At 42.1% G+C, this 20,535-nt stretch overlaps 1 protein-coding gene across 3 annotated transcripts in view; it reads right to left on the bottom strand.

The window, feature by feature from the left end:
* Positions 1-3,516: 3,516 nt before the first annotated feature.
* Positions 3,517-20,535, bottom strand: part of LOC128684418 (uncharacterized) — a 98,165-nt gene continuing 81,146 nt past the window's right edge. For all 3 annotated transcript variants that reach the window (XM_070093912.1, XM_070093901.1, XM_070093922.1), the window contains exon 4: positions 3,517-8,992. In XM_070093912.1, the coding sequence (XP_069950013.1) occupies positions 3,562-5,064 (1,503 nt within the window). In that variant the 5' untranslated portion in view covers positions 5,065-8,992 and the 3' untranslated portion in view covers positions 3,517-3,561. The remainder of the gene's footprint in view (positions 8,993-20,535) is intronic.

Raw genomic sequence — 20,535 nt, forward strand, 5'->3', positions numbered from 1 at the left:
GTTAATCCTCTGTAATGTGCTTGTGTAGTATTAACAGGAGAGACTATGTGATGGCAGGGTTTACTGTTTTCAGGAGGATTCTTGCTAAGACTTCAGAGATGGTGAAGCTGCCTTTGTTTTGTTTAATTGTATTAGAAACAGCTATTAGTGAAGATTCAAGACACTTGCGTCTGCGGAAATTAGTTTCTTTGATCACTAATTGGGCGTCCTTGAATTTCATGAGATGATTGGTGGAATTTCGGTGTTGTAAGTAGGCGTTGTTCAAGTTATCGTCCCTACATGCACAGATGTGTTCATTGAGGCGGGTGTCGAGGTTTCGTGCTGTTTCACCCACGTAAATCCTGTCGCAGCCTCCACAGGGTATAGTGTAAACCTCTGCGTTGACTGGTTCATGGTGCTTGGAATTCCTTATCAAAAGTTTTTTTTTTTTATCTTTATCAAGATTTTTAAATACAACTTTGATATTGAAAGTCTTAAGAAGAGAAGGTTTATCAGCCAAATTTTCATGGTAAGAAACAATATAACTTTTACTTAATAAAACAATAAAACTTCTACTGAAAGGCAAAGATGAATTAGTCAAACAATTTACTTCCACTAATCCATCTTTACCTTACATGTATGGACTAATAAAAACACACAAACCAGGGAATCCAGTCAGACCAATTATTAGCTCCATAGGGTCAGGTTCATATAAATTTTCTAAATGGCTCATCGACATTTTGAGCCCCTTTGTTGGAATTTTTTTTAACTTTAATGCCAAAAACAACATAAATTTAGTTGATAAATTAAGTACCTTGACTGACTTAAATGATTTTAACATGGTTAGTTTTGATGTTACTTCTTTGTTTACGAAAGTTCCTGTTGATGATTTATTAAGTTTCTTATCTGAAGAACTCGTTAACTATGATTTACCATTGCCAGTTCCTACTATCATTAAACTTATTAAACTTTGCATTGTTGATGCAAAATTTGTATTTAATGATAAGTTTTACACTCAGAAGTTTGGTATGGCAATGGGAAATCCTCTTTCACCTGTTCTTAGTAACCTATACATGGAATTTTTTGAAACAAGGTTGCTTAACACAATCCTCCCTAATAGAGCTAAATGGTTCAGATATGTTGATGATATTTTGTGTCTTATGCCCAAAAATGTAGATATACACCATTTCCTTGGAAAATTAAATAGCTTAGCCCATTCTATAAACTTTACTGTTGAGTTTGAAGAAAATAACTCATTGCCTTTTCTAGATGTTTTAATTATTAAGGGTAATAATGAATTCAAATTTAAAATTTACAGAAAACCTACAAATAACTGTTCCTATGTCCACTATTATTCCTCGCATCAAGATAGAGTCAAACTGTCTGTTTTCTCATCAATGTTTTTGAGAGCTTTACGAATTTGTAGTTCTGAGTTCATAGATGAAGAAATATCCAAAATTTATGAAATAGGTAATGATTTAAAATACCCAAGAAATGTAATTGATAAATCTTTTAAAGTTGCTAGAAATACTTTTTACAATCCAAAAAGGGACATCCAGTCTTATTCAACTAAAAATATGTTGGTTCTCCCTTACCATCAAAACTTGGTTGATATGCCTTCTCTTCCTAAGACTTTTAATATTAAAGTTGTATTAAAAAATCTTGATACAGTAAAAAAACTTTTGATAAAGAATTCCCCCCAAAATGCTGATGGATGTGTCTATAAGATTCCTTGTAAAATTTGCGATAAAGTTTATTACGGTCAAACTGGTAAAAATCTCGAACTTAGATTAAAACAACATAAATATAGCATTAGAACTGGACAAGATTCCAATGCTCTATTTATTCATGTAAGAGATTTTAACCAACCAATTGATTTTCAAAAAGTTGAGAAAGTAGTATCAAGCAAGTCCATGGTCGACAGGAATATAATTGAATCTTGTTTCATAAAAAGCAGTTTTGACAATAATATGAATATTTCCTTTGGTTTATATAAATTAGATCCATTTATAATTAATAGGATTTGGGAAAAATTTAATGAAACATTAAACAAATAATAAATCTTAATTCTTGGGTAGAGTATTAAGTGTATTTCACAGAGTCGGGTGTTGTCGCACGTCAGGTGTTGCTTTGTTGTGGGATGTGATGGTGAGGTGTAGTCTTGACACTTTATATGCCTTTGATATATTGTTTATATAGTTCCTTGACAATGTGAGAAGTCACGAAAGCGCTTGAAATTTCACTATTCTTTCACAGTGGTTGTTTTGCATATTCTGATATCACCTGTTTACTGTGATCTTATTGCGCATATATATATATATATATATATATATATATATATATATATATATATATATATATATATATATATATATATATATATATATATATATATATATATATATATATATAAGTTAAGGATACTGGTGGCAGCAAAGAGAGAATATAATCAAGTTTGACAGTGTTAAGGAGGGACTGTTGTTATTGTTTTGTAAGTCCAAGACAATAAAGTTAATAATTATGACCTGGGAGGCAGAGAAACTGGCGGAACTTTTGTGTATTTTTTAAGTTCTCATTATTATTATTATTATTATTATTAAAGCAAAAGTTTTAAGGTATTATTCTCACGAGGCTGTAACACACAACTATTAAACCAACTGCCATAAACCAGCTGTCATAAACCAGTTTCCATAAACAAACTGCCATAAACCAGTTGCCATAAACCAGCTGCCAAGAACCATCTGCCATAAACCAGCTGCCATAACCCAATTGCCAAAAACCAGCAGCCATAGACTTTAATTACTCTTATTAATAAAAACCTTGTTTTCTCTTAGTAGTTTTAAGAATCTCTTGTTGCACTTTAATTAAAACCCAGGTTTTATCTACATTAAAACCTAGTTTACCCTGGGAAAACAGAGAATCATAGGGTAAACTATAGTAAACTCTCGGTCTTACCCTAAATTATTCCCGTTTCCTCTTACAATTGTTGAGAATCTTAGGGTAAACTATAGTAAAATCCTCATTTTTTTCCCCCATCTCGTTTTCTCTTCAGAATGTTGAGAATCTCAGGGTAAACTAATACAAGCAGCAACTTCTGCCCAACATCAAAAGTCTATAACCTAATTAATTCAGAATTCTGTAAATCATGCAATGAAATATATTCTGAGTACTAAATGATAGTAAGTCTATGTATACTAACTCTTAAGCTACTAGAGGAATTATTACAATGGATAATGTGATCTACTATCTATTATGATGAGTGAAATTTGACTTTAAATCAGTTGAAATATGTAAACATATTTTTGATACACTATAGCATATATATATATATATATATATATATATATATATATATATATATATATATATATATATATATGTATATATATATATATATATATATATACATGTATATATATATATATATATATATATATATATATATATATATATATATATATATATATATATATATATATATATATATATATATATATATATATATATATATATATATATATATATATATATGTATATATATATATTCTTAAATGCACTACAGTCGAGCATAGTAATTTTAGATCAAATGGTCAGAGTTCCGAATCTGTACAAAGTTGTAGGGACCGAACTGTTGTAGAGTGGTGGTGAGGAAGGCAGCGTAGAGCGGGGGTGAGGAAGGCAGCGTAGAGCGGGGGTGAGGAAGGCAGCGTAGATTGGTGTTGAGGAAGGCAGCGTAGAGCGGGGGTGAGGAAGGCAGCGTAGAGCGGGGGTGAGGAAGGCAGCGCAGAGCGGGGGTGAGGAAGGCAGCATAGAGCGGGGGTGAGGAAGGCAGCGTAGAGCGATGTTGAGGAAGGCAGCGTAGAGCGGGGGTGAGGAAGGCAGAGTAGAGCGGGGGTGAGGAAGGCAGCGTAGAGCGATGTTGAGGAAGGCAGCGTAGAGCGGGGGTGAGGAAGGCAGCGTAGAGCGGGGGTGAGGAAGGCAGCGTAGAGCGATGTTGAGGAAGGCAGCGTAGAGCGGGGGTGAGGAAGGCAACGTAGAGCGGGGGTGAGGAAGGCAGCGTAGAGCGATGTTGAGGAAGGCAGCGTAGAGCGGGGGTGAGGAAGGCAGCGTAGAGCGGGGGTGAGGAAGGCAGCGTAGAGCGGGGGTGAGGAAGGCAGCGTAGAGCAGGGGTGAGGAAGGCAGCGTAGAGCGGGATTGAGGAAGGCAGCGTAGAGCGGGGGTGAGGAAGGCAGCGCAGAGCGGGGGTGAGGAAGGCAGCGTAGAGCGGGGGTGAGGAAGGCAGCGTAGAGCGGGGGTGAGGAAGGCAGCGTAGAGCGGGGGTGAGGAAGGCAGCGTAGAGCGGTGGTGAGGAAGGAAGCGTAGAATGGTGTTGAAGAAGGCAGCGTAGAGCGGGGGTGAGGAAGGCAGCGTAGAGCGGTGGTGAGGAAGGCAGCGTAGAATGGTGTTGAGGAAGGCAGCGTAGAGCGGGGGTGAGGAAGGCAGCGTAGAGCGGGGGTGAGGAAGGCAGCGTAGAGCGGGGGTGAGGAAGGCAGCGTAGAATGGTGTTGAGGAAGGCAGCGTAGAGCGGGGGTGAGGAAGGCAGCGTAGAGCGATGTTGAGGAAGGCAGCGTAGAGCGGTGTTGAGGAAGGCAGCGTAGAGCGGTGTTGAGGAAGGCAGCGTAGAGCGGTGTTGAGGAAGGCAGCGTAGAGCGGTGTTGAGGAAGGCAGCGTAGAGCGGTGTTGAGGAAGGCAGCGTAGAGCGGTGTTGAGGAAGGCAGCGTAGAGCGGTGTTGAGGAAGGCAGCGTAGAGCGATGTTGAGGAAGGCAGCGTAGAGCGGTGTTGAGGAAGGCAGCGTAGAGCGGTGTTGAGGAAGGCAGCGTAGAGCGGTGTTGAGGAAGGCAGCGTAGAGCGGTGTTGAGGAAGGCAGCGTAGAGATGTGTTGAGGAAGGCAGCGTAGAGCGGTGTTGAGGAAGGCAGCGTAGAGCGGTGTTGAGGAAGGCAGCGTAGAGCGGTGTTGAGGAAGGCAGCGTAGAGCGGTGTTGAGGAAGGCAGCGTAGAGCGGTGTTGAGGAAGGCAGCGTAGAGATGTGTTGAGGAAGGCAGCATGGCCACAGAGCTATACTGTACACACGCTGAGCAAGACGGCAAGCTGAGAGAGTTTTAACTGAGGTTAAATATCACTAAGATCTGAGCTTGATTGAGCTCAAACCTTAGTGACACTGAGCCATAGCCCAAGACATAGTGACACTGAGCCATAGTCCAAGACAGTGACACTGAGCCATAGTCCAAGACATAGTGACACTGAGCCATAGTCCAAGACATAGTGACACTGAGCCATAGTCCAAGACATAGTGACACTGAGCCATAGTCCAAGACATAGTGACACTGAGCCATAGTCCAAGACATAGTGACACTGAGCCATAGTCCAAGACATAGTGACACTGAGCCATAGTCCAAGACATAGTGACACTGAGCCATAGTCCAAGACATAGTGACACTGAGCCATAGTCAAAGACATAGTGACACTGAGCCATAGTCCAAGACATAGTGACACTGAGCCATAGTCCAAGACATAGTGACACTGAGCCATAGTCCAAGACATAGTGACACTGAGCCATAGTCCAAGACATAGTGACACTGAGCCATAGTCCAAGATATAGTGACATTGAGCCATAGTCCAAGACATAGTGACATTGAGCCATAGTCCAAGACATAGTGACACTGAGCCATAGTCCAAGACATAGTGACACTGAGCCATAGCCCAAGACATAGTGACACTGAGCCATAGTCCAAGACATAGTGACACTGAGCCATAGCCCAAGACATAGTGACACTGAGCCATAGTCCAAGATATGGTCCCAGTAAAGGATTATTCGCTATATTGCGTATTTATTCCCAAAACCTTTGAGTGTTCATCAGAGTTCAGTCTTTTAGGAGTTTTAGCGTAAGTTGGCTGAGGCAGAGTTGGGGCGAAACAGAATTATTTTTAATGAACTGAACTTAAAACTTCAAATGCAACAATTCAGTCCCTAACCTCGTTATATAATTACAATTCTATGATTTCTGTACATTTAAAGAAAACTAAACCAAAAAGGTTGGTTTAATGCTACCATGGCTAAGACCCCGGAGAATATATCAAAGATCGTAGCAATGTGATACTACCAAAACAAACCTTTATATTGACCCGAGTATGGGATCGTTAACTTTCCCAGCTCGACTGCAGGTTATATAATTTATCACACGATTATTCTAACTACATTCTGTTAAACCTTGAAGTCCTTATAAACATTGCTAAATTCAAGGCAGTTACGGGAACAGTTAGATATTGTCCAAAAGAGAGGCAGTTTGCACGTCTTATTACTTGTGATCAACACACTGACTGAGGGGTCTAGCAGGTGAACCAGATGAAAGCAATCTGTCCTCCCCAAGCCATTAATTTGCTATATGTATAAGCCAGTTTTATGTTACATGTATAAGCCAGTTTGTGTTACATATATTAGCCAGTTTGTTACATGTATAAGCCAGTTTGTTACTTATATAAGTCATTTTATGTTACAAGTATAAGCCAGTTTTTCTAAACAGGTTGTTTTGATGGATTTGGTTAGTCTTGGCTTGGGCTTGGTTTGGTTATATTTGTTAAATTATAGGTTAAATTAAAGTGAGGTTAAATTAAATTAGGTTAGAGAGGTTAATATGAATTAACGAATTAAAACAGAATAAAAATAGCAATAGTCTGGGAAACTACTGAGTCAACTAAGAGTTGCAGGAGACTTCTTATAGTCACATTATTATAATTATTATTACTTGAAAACGAATGATTATATCAGTGTCGTTTAGTGAGTCTTGAAGTGTTATTTAATTACAATAGTGTAGAGGATGATGTTGTTATGGTGGTACAATCCTATGGGTTCCAGTGTAACACCATAAACCTGCCATCCTTGAGGAGGACAGTTTGCTCACACAACGTCAACAAATACAATTTTCTGAGCATAAAGTGAAACTTGTACATTATAGAAAGTGTTTAGTGCAATACGGATGGAGTGGACGTAGGTGTTGCAACACTTGCACAAAGTGCCAAGCCCGTTTAGGACAAAAATGTGTTCCCATATCACATTGTAGAGAAGGAAGGCTTTTTAATACGGCCGCAGGGAAACGCGACGGCTTTTCCAGTCTTATTTTAAATCCTCGCCCTTATTCTTTCTCTCCAGTTTCTGACTTAAAACTTAGAGCTGCGTGTTAATTCGTAATATATAGATGCTTAGAGCGGAAGAAATATTTGTAAACACAGATTATATAATGTTATTATATAGAGAAGAGTAATAGAGGCCATTCAATGTCTGCTGACGGAACATTATGATACAACTCTCCTTTAAATATATGTTTTATCTATAGAAGCTTGTATCGCTTATTATTGTTGGCACAGTGCCTTCCACTATGTTGGCACAGTGCCTTCCACTATGTTGGCACAGTGCCTTCCACTATGTTGGCACAGTGCCTTCCACTATGTTGGCACAGTGCCTTCCACTATGTTGGCACAGTGCCTCCCTCTATGTTGGCACAGTGCCTTCCACTATGTTGGCACAGTGCCTTCCACTATGTTGGCACAGTGCCTTCCACTATGTTGGCACAGTGCCTTCCACTATGTTGGCACAGTGCCTTCCACTATGTTGGCACAGTGCCTTCCACTATGTTGGCACAGTGCCTTCCACTATGTTGGCACAGTGCCTTCCACTATGCTGGCACAGTGCCTTCCACTATGTTGGCACAGTGCCTTCCACTATGTTGGCACAGTGCCTTCCACTATGCTGGCACAGTGCCTTCCACTATGTTGGCACAGTGCCTTCCACTATGTTGGCACAGTGCCTTCCATTATGCTGGCACAGTGCCTTTCATTATGTTGGTACAGCGCCTTCCATTATGATGGCACAGTGCCTTTCATTATGTTGGCACAGTGCCTTCTATTATTTTGGCACAGTGCCTTCCATTATGTTGGCACAGTGTCTTTCATTATGTTGACACAGTGCCTTTCATTATGGTGGCACAGTGCCTTCCATTATGTTAGCACAGTGCCTTCCATTATGTTGGCACAGTGTCTTCCATTATGGTGGCACAGTGCCTTCTATTATGGTGGCCCAGTGATCTCCAAACAATGCTAAATCTTTCATTTGTTCACTCTAATTCCCTCAGTAAGATATACATTTTTTTCCCCAGAGGAGGCAGTCAGACCAAGCAACACTGCTTCAGCAGAAAGAGGTCGTCCAACATGGTATAAATATTGTATTAAAAAGAAAGAAGAAGCAATAAAACCGTGTGGATCCACCAGCAGAAGGAGTGGTTGACGCTCATTAATCCATCCACTAAAGCTGTGTGCTCCAGCTTCTCGGAACTCCATAAAGCCCACTGAGTGAGCTTCACCAAGATAAAACTTCACCTCTTTCTTGATATCCTCATTATAATTCTACTTAAAGTCGAGATTCTGTCCGAAATTTTGACACAGCTCCAATAACAGCCACGTTTGTATAAACCAGATGTATGACTGCCTGAAAGTACGTCGACACTTGTATACGTGGCTACTACCCAAAAAAGTTCAAACAGAAAATGCTATAGTTTCCCAGAGATAATTATTATTGTTGATGGTTGTAGTGGTGAGTGAGGCTCGTTGAACTGCAAAGTTCTTTCTGTGGAGAGGGTCGTTGAACTGCAAGGTTCCTTCAGTGGAGAGGGACGCTGAACTGCAAGGTTCTTTCAGTGGAGAGGGTCATTGAATTGCAAGGTTCCTTCAGTGGTGAGGGTCGTTGAACTGCAATGTTCCTTCAGTGGTGAATAACGTTCGTTGAACTGCAGGGTTCCTTCAACAATATAGGGTATTTTTAACTCTAGGGTCATCTACATGTGAGGTTATTTAAACTTGAAGGTTTTTCTAGATGGTCACCGTACAGTGGAAGGTTGTAACTTTGATTAAATCAGTGGTGTAGAGCACAGGGATGTGACGGACTTACATGATCACGCAGAAGGGAGTTTTAGGAGCTGATTCCTAGAAAGAGAGAAAATACAATTAACAGAATGGAATTCTAACATCACCTACCTAGAGTTCAGTTATTTACTATCCACTGTTTTCAAAAGGTATCATACAAAAGGGGTCATACAAATACTGTAATATACTTTATTATAATGCTGAGGGGAAGTATTAAGTTGGTTAAGGTTATACAGTGCCTGGAGAATGTTATGTGATAAGGTTTGATCCAATGAAGGAAAAAACAGGCTCCAACTCTTGGATCAAGAACCCTTTGCCGACATTAAGGGATTTAATTTAAGGAAACTTTAATCTATGAGACACAAATAAAGTTTTCTTGGACGAAACAAAAGAAACACAAAGATAATGTCAGTGTCTTAAGTGCTGACAGCACTGTGTTGCTGACAGTGAGGCTTGATAGTGCTTGAGTGTAGTGCTGACAGTACTGTTGCTGACAGTGAGGCTTGATAGTGCTTGAGTGTAGTGCTGACAGTACTGTGTTGCTGACAGTGAGGCTTGATAGTGCTTGAGTGAACTGCTGACAGTACTGTGTTGCTGACAGTGAGACTTGATAGTGCTTGAGTGTAGTGCTGACAGCACTGTGTTGCTGACAGTGGTTGGAAGTGTGAGAAAAGAGAGCATAAAAATAAAGGAGCATTGAAATAAGCCTTATAGCCTGTGATAGACAAATCATATTCACACAAGAATAGAAGTAGGCCTACTGGCCCATGCTAAGCAGGTTGTACTGACGCTATGTTAGGAAGGTGGTACTCATAAAAGATTAAAGGTATATAGTAGTAGACTTTTCTTCTGTTTGGTGACCAGCAGAGCAGCTAGCTATGGCAGTGTGTCTAGCTATGGCAGAGTGGCTAGCTATGGCAGAGCAGCTAGTTATGGCAGAGCAGCTAGCTATGGCAGAGTGGCTAGCTATGGCAGAGTGGCTAGCTATGGCAGAGTGGCTAGCTATGGCAGAGCAGCTAACTATGGCAGAGCAGCTAATGGCAGAGTAGTTAGTACCATTTCCTAGGATCAATTATTTTTGAAAGACCTATATTTCGGTAGATGAAATTTTAATTTAATTTTCCAAGAGTTTGTCCTACTTCATTTCCTCAGATCAAGACTTTCCCCAATTTACATTACATATTTCGTCAGGTATGGTCATTGTTATGACCATACCTAATCATACCTGACCATACCTAACCATACCTGACCATACATGACCATACCTGACCATACATGACCATACCTGACCATACATACAGATCATAAGCAACTGCTTCAATGAACCTCCAGTCTGACCTACCCCCAGGACCTTCTCACCGGCCTGACCTCAAATAACAATCTCACGATGGTTCCTCTAATACACTGCATTCTGATCATCTAGGTCATTGGTGTCAGTCTGACCCAGCTCGTGTCAGTCATTGTTGTCAGTCTGACCCAGCTCGTGTCAGTCATTGTTGTCAGTCTGACCCAGCTTGTGTCAGTCATTGTTGTCAGTCTGACCCAGCTTGTGTCAATCATTGTTGTCAGTCTGACCCAGCTCGTGTCAGTCATTGTTGTCAGTCTGACCCAGCTCGTGTCAGTCATTGTTGTCAGTCTGACCCAGCTCGTGTCAGTCATTGTTGTCAGTCTGACCCAGCTCGTGTCAGTCATTGGTGTCAGTCTGACCCAGCTTGTGTCAGTCATTGTTGTCAGTCTGACCCAGCTCGTGTCAGTCATTGGTGTCAGTCTGACCCAGCTCATGTCAATACATTACAATACCTGGCCTCCTGCCATCAATAACAATAAAGAGGAAGGTATCCCAGCATTATGACCATACCTGCATACCTGGGCTACACTTATCACCCCAACGTTAAAACTTCATTACAGGTACCTCTTGGAAATACCTCGACTAATCCTCACACACAAACACAAACATGCTCACACACACACACACACACACACACACACACACACACACACACACACACACACACACACACACACACACACACACACACACAGGCCCACACTGGAGTATGCAGCACCTGTTTGGAACCCGCACTTGATAAAGCACGTCAAGAAACTCGAGAAAGTGCAAAGGTTTGCGACAAGGTTAGTTCCAGAGCTAAGGGAAATGTCTTATGAAGAAAGGTTAAGGGAAATCTGCCTGACGACACTAGAGGACAGGAGGGTCAGGGGAGACATGATAACGACATATAAAATACTGCACGGAATAGACAAGGTGGACAAAGACAGGATGTTCCAGGGAGGGGACACAGAAACAAGAGGTCACAATTGGAAGTTGAAGACACAGATGAGTCAGAGAGATATTAGGAAGTATTTCTTCAGTCACAGAGTTGTCAGGCAGTGGAATAGCCTAGAAAGCGATGTAGTGGAGGCAGGAACCATACATAGTTTTAAGACGAGGTATGATAAAGCTCATGGAGCGGGGAGAGAGAGGACCTAGTAGCAACCGGTGAAGAGGAGGGGCCAGGAGCTAGGACTCGACCCCTGCAACCACAAGCAGGTGAGTACAAAGTCATGGAGAAGATTATCAGGAGGAGAGTGGTCGAACACCTGGAAAGGAACAAGATTATAAATGAAAACTAGCATGGGTTCATGGAAGGCAAATCTTGTATCACAAACCTACTGGAGATTTATGACAATGTAACAGAAGTAAGACACGAGAGAGAGGGGTGGGTAGATTGCGTTTTCCTAGACTGCAGGAAGGCCTTTGACACAGTTCCCCACAAGAGATTAGTGACAGAGACAAACTGGAGTTCTAAAGTATGTACCTCGATCGAGACAGAACACAAGAGGAAAGGATGATACTGAAAGAGAGAGTACAAAAACGAAAGGAGGAATGGGAGGAAATGACAAGAAGAGCAGAATAACCCAGACACAGGTAGAAGAGCACACCCTCCCCCAGAAACACCCACAGAAGGACTCCATCCACGACAACCCCAAGAAAAATAATGATCTAAACCAACAGTCACACAGTGATCCCTCTTTCCTGCACCCCCAAAACACAAACCCCACCCCTATAGCAACCCCCTATGGGAACTCTGCCCCCACGCCCACCGGAACCTCCCATAGGCCCCTGCCAGGGCTTCTGCTCTCCTAACCCCAATATTCTCCCAGGACCACAGTTTTAGAAAAGAAGTTGAAGGTTTGGTATATGAATGCAGATGGAATAACGAATAAATATGAGGAGTGGCATTAAAGAATCAATGAGAAGTCCCCAGACATCATAGCAGTCACAGAAAGGAAACTCACTGAGACAATAACAGATGCAATCTTCCCACCAAGATATCAGATCCTGAGGAAAGATAGAAGGAGCAGAGAGGGAGGAGGGAAAGCACTGCTCTTAAGAAAACGATGGAAATTTGAGGAAATGTGAGGCATGGACGAGATTGGAGAAAGGAACTACATAGTAGGCACACTTCAGTCTGGGAACATAAAGTAGTCATTGCAGTGATGCATAATCCACCACAGAACTGCAGGAGGCCAAGAGAGGAATATGAAGAGAGCAACAGAGCAATGGTGGACACACTGGCTGAGGTGGCAAGAAGAGCTCACTCGAGCAGAGCAAAGTTACTGGTTATGGGGGATTTCAGCCACAGGGAGATCAATTGGGAAAACCTGGAGCCACACAGGGGTCCCGAAACATGGAGAGCCAAGATGATGGATGTAGTACTGGAAAACCTCCTGCATCAACATGTTAAGGACACTACCAGAGCGAGTGGGGAGAATGAACCAGCAAGCCTGGACCTTGTGTTCACCCTGAGCAGTTCAGACATTGAGGACAAAACATATGAGAGGCCCCTAGGAGCTAGTGATCACATGGTTCTGTGCTTTGAATACATTGTAGAGTTACAAGTGGAGAGGGTAAAAGGTATTGAATGGGAAAAGCCAGACTATAAGAGGGGGGATTACACAGGTTTGAGGAACTTCCTGCAGGAGGTTCAGTGGGACAGAGAATTGGTAGGAAAGTCAGTAAACGACATGATGGAATACATAACAACAAAATGCAAGGAGGTAGAGGGAAGGTTTGTTCCCAAGAGCAACAGAAATAATGGGAAGACCAGAACGAGCCCCTGGTTTACCCGAAGGTGCAGGGAAGCAAAAACTAAGTGCACTAGAGAATGGAAAAAGCAAAGAAGGCAAAGAACACAGGATAATAGGGAGATTAGTCGAAGAGCCAGAAACGAGTATGCACAGGTAAGGAGGGAGGCGCAGCAACAGTATGAAAACAACATAGCATCGAAAGTCAAGTCTGACCCGAAACTGCTGTATAGCCACATTGTTGCAACCCCTGAATGGGTTACAATGATTATTATGTATATATATATAATGTATATTACCTTTTCATATAATTTTATATTGCTTATATTTGCGATAATAGCTAAATCGTAAATGTATTGCTTTATATTGTTATTTGATGTAGTTTCCTTTGTTAGGTAGGATGTAACTTATTATGTGCTCAGTTCAAGTCTTGATTGTCTAACTACTGTAATTATCGCTTGTGGCTCGTTAGACTGCCGGCTTCTGAGCTGCAGTTGTCCACGGAGCTATCACGTGATCGAGGGGGGGTGTCCTCACCTCGCTTGAAGTATTCAGTCTGCTCTAGACTCGCTTGGTGGTTGGACAGATTGTCTGTCTCATTATTCTTGTTAGTTCTGTAGAACTCTGTTCACAGAACATTGTATAGACTTAGTGATTTTTGACGTTGTACTGAGGTTGTGTGTCTCATAGACACTCTGAGTATCTCAGGTCCTTAGCTATAGCTTATGACCTAATTTGTACTGGTATCTGTGTATAATCACAGTCAGGGTTTTTCCTATGCTGAACTTAGATTCAGTAGTATGGGAGTTTTGTAACTTTTGTGGAGGATCTGCTGATGGTCCCTGCTTAGTGTCGTTATATTATCTCCTTGATCCTGATTGTGTCGCAGTCGCTTGTTATATGGCTATTGGGCTTAGCATTCTTTTCATTGTTCAAGCAGACTGTTCTGGTTGCCAGTCGGTCAAGAAGTTAGTTTATTTGAGGACTTTGTCAGTCACTTGTTTAAGTCTAGTTGAGTCTTGAGACATAGTGAACTACTTAGAGCACTTACACACATACACACTTGTACATATTTGTAATATCTTATTAAATGTTAATGTACCAGACGGTACTTAAGAATTATAAATGTGATATGTGCTTTCATCACAATAATATTGAACTCGAGAGAAGTGATATTATTTTGATTACTGTGATTAATTTAATTTAATTTAATTTGATAATATACCTCTAGACTTAATAAATTTATTAAATTTTAATTTCTCTAGTTAGTAGCCTACCAGTTGTAATCCTGAAGCACTATTGAATAATACTGAATTTTAATGGATAATTGGACAAGGATACTGACTACTTGTTACGAAAACCCAGTAACAGGCTGGATGCTAGAAGGGCAGTCCTTTCTAGTATTCACTGGAGATCTCTAAGCTTTTAGATTCGCGCTTTTTGTAACAACATCAGGAGGAAGACAACAGTCAAAGACCAGGTGATCAGACTGAGGAAAGAGGAATGAGGTTTGAGAGGAGCTCAACACGAGATTTAAGGAAGTATTTACAGTAGAGACAGGAAGGGCTGTGGGAAGACAGCACAGAGGGTAACACCATCAGGGAATGGTATAAACCTTGGTAATAAATACCGACAAGTTGGTTTAGAAAGACACGTAAGCAAACACTATGACATATTTATTAGAAAACGTTTCGGTCCTGGGACCTTGATCACTTCTAACCTAGAAGTGATCAAGGTCCCAGGACCGAAACGTTTTCTAATAAATATGTTATAGTGTTTGCTTAAGTGTCTTTCTAAACCACCATCAGGGAATAAACCAACAAGTGTTGGATGACATACACACAATGGAGGAGGAGGTGACCTTGATACCTCAAAGGTGATGGGACCGGATATCTCCCTGTGGGTCCTTAGAGAAGGAGCAGAGATGCTGTGTGTGCCACTAACCATACTCTTCAACACATCCCTTGAAACTGGGCAACTACCTGAGGTATGGAAGACAGCAAATGTAGTACCCATTTTTAAGAAAGGAGACAGAAACGAGGTACTAAACTACAGACCAGTGTCACTGACATGTATAGTATGCAAAGTCATGGAGAAGATTATCAAGAGAGTGATGGAGCACCTGGAATGGAACAAGATTATAAACAACAACCAGCATGGGTTCATGGAAGGCAAATCCTGTGTCACAAACCTTCTGGAGTTTTATGACAAGGTAACAGAAGTAACAAACGAGAGAGCGGGGTGGGTTGATTGCATTTTCCTGGACTGCAGGAAGGCCTTTGACACAGTTCCTCACATGAGATTAGTGCAGAAGCTGGAGGATCAGGCACATATAACAGGAAGGGCACTGCAATGGATCAGAGAATACCTGACAGGGAGACAACAATGAGTCATGGTACATGATGAGGAATCACAGTGGGTGCCTGTGAAGAGCGGGGTCCCACAGGGGTCAGTCCTAGGGCCAGTGCTATTTTTGGTATATATGAACGACATGATGGAAGGGTTAGACTCAAAAGTGTCCCTGTTCGTAGATGATGTGAAGTTAATGAGGAGAATTAAATCAGATGAGAATCAGGCAGGACTACAAATAGACCTTGACAGGCTGAACACGTGGTCCAGCAACTGGCTTCTCGAATTCAACCTCGCCAAATGCAAAGTCATGAAGATTGTGGAAGGACAAAAAAGACCGCAGACAGAGTATAAGGTAGGTGACCAAAGACTGCAAACCTCACTCAAGGAGAAAGATCTTGGGGTGAACATAACACCGATCATGTCTCCGGAAGCACACATCAACCAGATAACTGCTGCAGCATATGGACGCCTGACAAACCTGAGAATAGGGTTCCGTTACCTTAGTAAGGAATCGTTCAAGACTTTGTACACTGTGTATGTCAGGCCCATACTGGAGTATGCAGCACCAGTTTGGAACTCACACTTGGTCAAACACGTCAAGAAATTGGAGAAAGCGCAAAGGTTTGCAACAGGGTTAGTTCTTGAGTTCATGGGAATGTTCTACGAAGAAAGGTTGAGGGAAATCGGCCTGACGATGCTGGAGGACAGGAAGGTCAGGGGAGACATAATAACATTATACAAAATACTGCGTGGAATAGATAAGGTGGGCAGAGACAGAATGTTCCAGAGAGGAGACACAGAAACAAAGGGTCACAACTGGAAGCTGAAGACTCAGACGAGTCAAGGGGATGCTAGGAAGTACTTCTTCAGTCATAGAGGTGTCAGGAATTGGAATAGTCTAGCAAGTAATGTAGTGGAGGCAGGAACCATACATAGCTTTAAAATGAGGCATGACAAACAGAAACAAAAGAGGCTAGAAGGAGAAACAAGGATAGAGTCAACATGGGACAATCAGAGCCAGGCAGGGCAACAAGTGCAAACACCCACAGAACCCCACAGCCAAACATACTATCCCAATACAAACCATACTCCACACTCACAGTCCCCACCCTATAGCATGCAGTAGAATCCCATAGCACCCTGCCAAGTCTCCTACTCCCCCAAACTCCACAAACCCCCATAATACAGTGTTTGGGAGGAAACTGAAATTATGGTACACCATCACCAATGGAATAATGCTTACTCTACATGTCAGTGACACTTTTCTGTTGTTTAATGCTGCCTATCTGTCTCCTTTCTTAAAAACTGGGACTACATTTGCTGCCTTCAGCATTTCAGATAGCTGCCTATTTCGATAGATGTGTTCAAAATTGTTTTAGTGGCATACACAGCGCCTCTACTCCCTCTCTCAGGACCCATGGAAAGATATTGTCCAGTTCCACTACCTCTGAGATATTTAGTTCACTCAGCAGCTGCTTCATCTCCTCAGTTGTGGGTAGTATGCCCAGCATTTGTTGGTGTACCCTACCATCCTGATTTGCTGGAGTCCTTTCTGTCTCTGTTTAAAATACTTCCTTAAATCTCATGTTGAGCTCCTACGTACTTTTTGGTAGTTTCTTGTGATGTCCTCTCTTTCCTTCCTCAGCCTAATTACCTGGTCGTTGACTGTTGTTTTCCTCCTGATGTGGCTGTACAACAGCTTTAGGTCAGATCTGGCTTTTGATGCTGTCATTCTCGTATTACCGCTGGGCCTCCCTCCTTAGCCATGTATATTTGTTTCTGGCTCTTCGACTAATCTCCTTATTTTCCTGGGTTCTTTGTCTTCAATACTTTTTCCATATTCTCTAGCACATATAGTTTTTGCCCCTCTACCCTTTTGGGTGAACCTTGGGTTCAGTCTTGTCTTCTCATTGTTTCTGTAGCCCTTGGGTATGAACCTCTCATGTGTCATTGCATTTTATGGTCATGTATTCCATCATTTCAGTTACTGTTTTTCCCACCAATTCTCTTTCCCACTGTACCTCATGCAGGAAATTCCTCATGCTTGTTTAGTCCCATCTTTTGTAGACTGACTTCTCCCTTCCTACTCAAGCTGATTCACTCTCCACTTTTAACTTCACAATGTATTTGAAGCTCAGGACCACATGATCACTAGCTCGAGGGGCCTTTCATATATGATGTCCCAAGTGTCTGAACTGCTCGTGTTGAACATGAGGTCTAGCCTTACTGGTTCATCCTCTCTTCTCTCACTGGTAGTGTCCCTAACATGTTATTGCATGAGGTTTTCCAGTAGCACCTCCATCATCTTAGCCATCTAGGTTCTCTTAGTCAATCTCCTTGAGACTGAAATCACGCAAAACTAGTAACTCTGACCTGCCCATCTGGGCCCTTCTGACCACCTCAGCTAGTGCATCAACCATTGCTCTGATGCTCTCATCATATTCTCATCTTGGCTTCCTGCTATTCTGTGGTGGGCTGTACATCCACAATCACCACCTTGGGACACCCAGGTTGAAATGGTCCTGCAATGTAGTCCCTTGGTTCCTTTCTGTCTCCACCTTCCAACTCCTCAAAACTCCACTAATTTTTGATGAGCAGTGCAACTCCTCCTCTCCCACCTCTGTTCCCTCTACATTACCGCAGGATCTAATATGCAGTTGGAAAGATCCTGTCTGTTATCATCTCTATTAGTTTGGTTTCCGTGAGTGCTATGATGTCTGGGGATGCCTTCATGATTCTTTCATGCAACTCCTCACACTTATTTGTTATTCCATTTCTGTTGGTGTGCCATACCTTTAGTTTCTTTTCCAAGATTGTATTGTGGGGGACTGGGGGAGTAAGAGACTTGGGAAGACACTATGGAAGGCTGTTTTGTAAAGTAAAAGGACACAAGTGCAACTAATGTGACATTTTTATTGTGGCAACGTTTCGCTCTCCAGGAGCTTTATCAAGCCGTTACAAACAATACATGGACACAGAGGGTATATATAGGCTCAGAGTGAGGTGCAATACTAGTAGTAGTAGTAGTAGTAGTAGTAGTAGCGAGATAAGTTGTAGTAGTAGTAGTAGTACTACTACTACTACTACCACTAGTATTACACTTCACTCTAAGCCTATATATACCCTCTGTGTCCATGTACTGTTTGTAACGGCTTGACAAAGCTCCTGGAGAGCGAAACGTTGCCACAATAAAAATGTCACATTAGTTGCACCTGTGTCCTTTTACTTTACATATTGTCGGTAATTCTACCAACTTTATTACAGGCTGTTTTGTGGTGGGGTGGGAGCTGTGAGTGTGGAGTTTGGTTTATTTTTAATTAATTTATATGGTTGTGGTCTTCTGCTGGTGGTTGTGTTTGCTGGTCTTCCAAGTCTGGGTGCCCTTGCTAGTCTTTTTCTTTTCCTGTCCCTTTTCGTGTCCTGTTCCTCTCTCATTCTGCTCACATTTTATTACAGTTGAGGTACACCCACTTGTATTTTATTGTTTACTTTAGTCGTGGTTTCTGCTGCAGGATCCCGTTTCACAGTTTTCCTGTCCTGAAAAGTAATTTTTCTGGTCATTATTTTCATCTCGAGTATCCCCCTATTTTCTGAAAATTTATTAGTTCGGTCTTGTCCTCCTCTCCTGTTTGTTTGATAATATTTTCAATATCTTTCTTCTCTCCCTGTTGGGCTCCTGAAGCCCGTGATTAAAAATTGACCTCTCCCTCTCCTCTCCTCATTGCTTTTCCCACCACATCTCTGGATCTCACTTAAGCGTCACCACTGCTGCTTTCCTTATCACTGGACCTTATGGCCTGATAGCACCTCTGCAGGGGACCTATAACCCTCCTGACTTACGGTTCCCTCACTTACCACTGTTCCTGTACCCATGAACATGCCACTCTCACTTCTCGACATTTCCTGGGCCTCCTGGTGGCCTGATAGGACGTCTATGTAAGACTTATCTCCTTCCTTTCCTTCGGTCCTTTTGCAGGATATTGGCATTTCTGATGCCATGCCCCTTCTGTTGTTTGGCTGTATATCCAGTTTCAGTCTTTTCAGTCCATCTTCTAGGCTCTGTATCCTGGCATCTGCAGCTTCAACTTGCAGCCCCCACTTCTTGCTCTCAGCATCCATCTTCTCCTCCATTTTAGTGATAACCTCATCTTGCTTTCTTTCCATTCTTGCTACATCCATCTCTTGAGCTCTTCCATCCATTCTTCCTTTCCAGATCAATCTTTCTCAGTTCCCCTAGCTCGTCGTCCTTCTTTCTGGAGTCCAACGTTTTTTGATATGCTAGTTACCATAAATGTGTTTGTTTGCATGGGTGTGTTTGTGTTTGTGTGTGAGGATTAGTCGAGGTATTTCCAATAGGTACCTGAAATGAAATTTTAACGTTGGGGTGATAAGTGTAGCCCAGGTATGCAGGTATGGTCATAATGCTGGGATACCTTCCTCTTCATTGTTATTGATGGCAGGAGGCCAGGTATTGTAATGTATTGACATGAGCTGGGTCAGACTGACACCAATGACTGACACGAGCTGGGTCAGACTGACAATAATGACTGACACAAGCTGGGTCAGACTGACAATAATGACTGACACAAGCTGGGTCAGACTGACAATAATGACTGACACAAGCTGGGTAAGACTGGCAATAATGACTGACACAAGCTGGGTCAGACTGACAATAATGACTGACACAAGCTGGGTAAGACTGACAATAATGACTGACACAAGCTGGGTCAGACTGACAATAATGACTGACACAAGCTGGGTAAGACTGACAATAATGACTGACACAAGCTGGGTCAGACTGACAATAATGACTGACACAAGCTGGGTAAGACTGACAATAATGACTGACACAAGCTGGGTCAGACTGACAATAATGACTGACACAAGCTGGGTAAGACTGACAATAATGACTGACACAAGCTGGGTCAGACTGACAGTAATGACTGACACAAGCTGGGTCAGACTGACACCAATGACTGACACGAACTGGGTCAGACTGACAACAATGACTGACACAAGCTGGGTCAGACTGACAATAATGACTGACACAAGCTGGGTCAGACTGACAATAATGACTGACACAAGCTGGGTAAGACTGACAATAATGACTGACACGAGCTGGGTCAGACTGACAATAATGACTGACACAAGCTGGGTCAGAATGA

The sequence above is a fragment of the Cherax quadricarinatus genome, chromosome 4, assembly GCF_038502225.1.
Source record: "Cherax quadricarinatus isolate ZL_2023a chromosome 4, ASM3850222v1, whole genome shotgun sequence".
Lineage (NCBI taxonomy): Eukaryota > Metazoa > Arthropoda > Malacostraca > Decapoda > Parastacidae > Cherax > Cherax quadricarinatus.